This window comes from Gossypium raimondii, chromosome 8, assembly GCF_025698545.1.
Source record: "Gossypium raimondii isolate GPD5lz chromosome 8, ASM2569854v1, whole genome shotgun sequence".
Taxonomy (NCBI): Eukaryota; Viridiplantae; Streptophyta; class Magnoliopsida; order Malvales; family Malvaceae; genus Gossypium; species Gossypium raimondii.
Window position 1 is genome coordinate 49,261,564 of NC_068572.1, and position 2,780 is coordinate 49,264,343.

General features: G+C 35.0%; 1 protein-coding gene across 1 annotated transcript; it reads left to right on the plus strand.

The window, feature by feature from the left end:
• Nucleotides 1-709: 709 nt before the first annotated feature.
• On the plus strand, nt 710-1,147 carry LOC105793379 (uncharacterized). The gene is made up of 2 exons (XM_012622293.1): nt 710-914; nt 975-1,147. Exons 1-2 carry the CDS (start codon nt 710-712, stop codon nt 1,145-1,147), a joined length of 378 nt encoding a protein of 125 aa, XP_012477747.1.
• Nucleotides 1,148-2,780: the final 1,633 nt, after the last annotated feature.

The window sequence follows — 2,780 nt, forward strand, 5'->3', positions numbered from 1 at the left end:
TATTTGTGATTCATTATTACAATTTCAGTGCCACAATGTAGTGTTTGTTTTGTCGATTTTTGATGCTATAGTGGTCCCGATGTTGTTGATAAAATTGTTGTCAAAATTGTAGATGGTTAATTGTGATTTATTATTGCAATTTCAGTGCCACAATGTAGGGTTTGTTTTGTTGATTTGTGATGCGACAGTGGTCCCGATGATGTTGATTTCTGTTATCCAAGCAAAAAGATGTTAAAATTGTAGTTATGTGTTACTATCTTGTATTGTATTCAAAGAAGTGGTCCCGATGTAGGCAGTGAGTTTTTTTAATGTTTTTTTCTTAGAAAATTTTCTGTTTATTCAAAGAAATTTGTTTTTGCTCAGAAAAGATGTTAAAATTGGAGACTTCTGTTACTGTTTTGTTTGTTTTTTAATGTTTTTTTGCTTACAATGTGTTACTGTTTTTTTGTAGATGTTATCAGATGATGAATATTATATTATTTTACATGTGGGTGGGCACTTTGTAAAGGACCCATAAGTTAGATATGTAGGTAGGGAAGTGATTAGGCTTAGAGAGGACCCAGACACAATATCTTAATTTGAATTATGTAAAATAGTGAAAATTGGGTTAGGGTTTAACACTGTCATGTTAATATATTTTCATGAGCCTGGTACAGTAGGGTTAGAAAATAATCTAAGGGTGATTTATGATAACACTTCCACTATAGCTATGTTAGACTTTTGGGTCAAGTTTAAGGAGATTGAGTTATATGTTGAACATGAGGTTGATAACCCTATAATTGTAGATGAAAATTTTATGTTGACTACTGAGGAGGGTGATGTTAAAGGGGTGGAAGTTGATGGGGAGGGTGATGATGAAGGGGTAGAATTTGAGGGTGAAGGTGATCTGGAAAAGGTAGAATCTGGTGAGGAGGGTGAAGTAGGATAGGTACAAGGTGATGGGGAGGATGTGTCTGCTACTGGTATTGAGGTAGATGAGGATATTGGTATGGAAAGTGGTGGACATATTAGTTTAGGGTCTACTGTTGGAGAGGATAATGATAGTGAAGTTGATGCTGATGAATATGCTGGTGATTTTGTAACATCAGATGGAGTGGATAATGTTGCTGATGAATATATTGATGATTTGCAACATCAGATGGACTAGATAATGTTACTGCTGCACGTAGTGGAGAAGAGGAGGATGGGAATGAAACTGAGGTATGAGACTCAGATGAACATGGAAGTTTGGTTGGGTTTGATGAAGATGAAGAGCATGAATATGGTGAGAGAAGGAGGAGTAAGTTTCCCTTATACAATAATAAGTTAAAATTTAGTCTGGGAATGCTGTTTAAGGATGGAAAACAGTTTAAGAGCGTAATTTGAAAGTACTCCAAATAGTGTAGAAGACAACTAAATTTTATTAAGAATGAACCGAAAAGGGTTGTTGTGAGGCACATTGCTTCCCCTAACTGTCCATGGAGAATTAGGGCTAGCTACAGTCCTGTTGCGAAATGCTTGCAAATAAAGACGTTTCAAGATAAGCACCATGGTTCCTTTAATTTTAAGAACAAAATGGTGACTGCTGCTATGATTGGGCTAGAAAGCGAGGTGTAGGCCACTCATTGGGCTAGATGGTTGCTTCCTAAAATGCCCATTTAAGAATGAATTTCTTACAACTGTTGAAAGAGACGCAAACAACCAAATGTTCCTTATTGCATGGGATGTGGTTGAAGTGGAGCGCACTGATTCATGGCCTAGTTTCTCAGTCTCCTATCAATTGATTTGGGCTTGGAAGATGGGTATGGGTACACAATTATCAGTGAACAAAAAAAGGTTAGTAAATATGCAAATTTAAGCTTGGTATTATTTTTTAATCTGTTATTTGTATTTAACTAAAATTTTCTAACAATCTCTCTCGTTCATTAATTTAGATTAGGGCCTTGAGATTGCAATTTCTGACATACTACCAAGGGTGGAGCATAAGAATTGTGTGAGGCACGTGTTTACAAATTGGTCAGGGAGGAAGTTAGGGAAATCTTATGAGTGTGATTTTTGGCAGATTGTGAAGTGCACAACTGAGAGGGACTGGGATGATCTATTTTCAACACTGGAGAAGAAAGATAAGGATGCTTATAATAATTTGATACGAGCCAAGGAGGTGACACTCAAGGGGTTGTTTTTCCTAGTGGTCCAATTACTCGAAGCAAGGCACGACAATTAAAATTAAAGATGAATGCTTTTGTCCAAGACTTTGTTGCTACAAATTTAATTCATCCTGTTCGTGACATTGACAAATACGAGAATGCAATTCACTAGACCAATCTTGGAATAGTGAAAGCCCATAAATTGGTGGATTAATCTTTTATGTATATTATTATTATTATTTACTTAATTCTCATTGGTTGGGACACATCATTTATGAGTTAAGTAATTTTATTGGTTAGGTTATTATTTATTTATTTTCTTAGATAATTTTAAAGAGTTTTATTAGGATTCAATTACTCTTTAAAGAGTTTTTATTAGGATTCAATTACTCTTGAAAGAGTTTTATTAGGATTCAATTACTCTTGTAATTTGCCTATAAATAGGCTTGTTTTCTACACATTGGGAGGAGAATAAAAAGAAGAGTATTTGTTTTCTTTCAAATTTGTGTGAGGTAAATTTTTTGGGAGTAGAGTGATTCTTCTCTTGCTATTTAGTTTGGAGTTTGTTACTTTCGAGGGTATTTCGGAGTTGCAAATATTCAAATTTCTTTCCCGTTCATCGGTGTTTCTAGAGGTTATTCTTCTAGGAGTTTC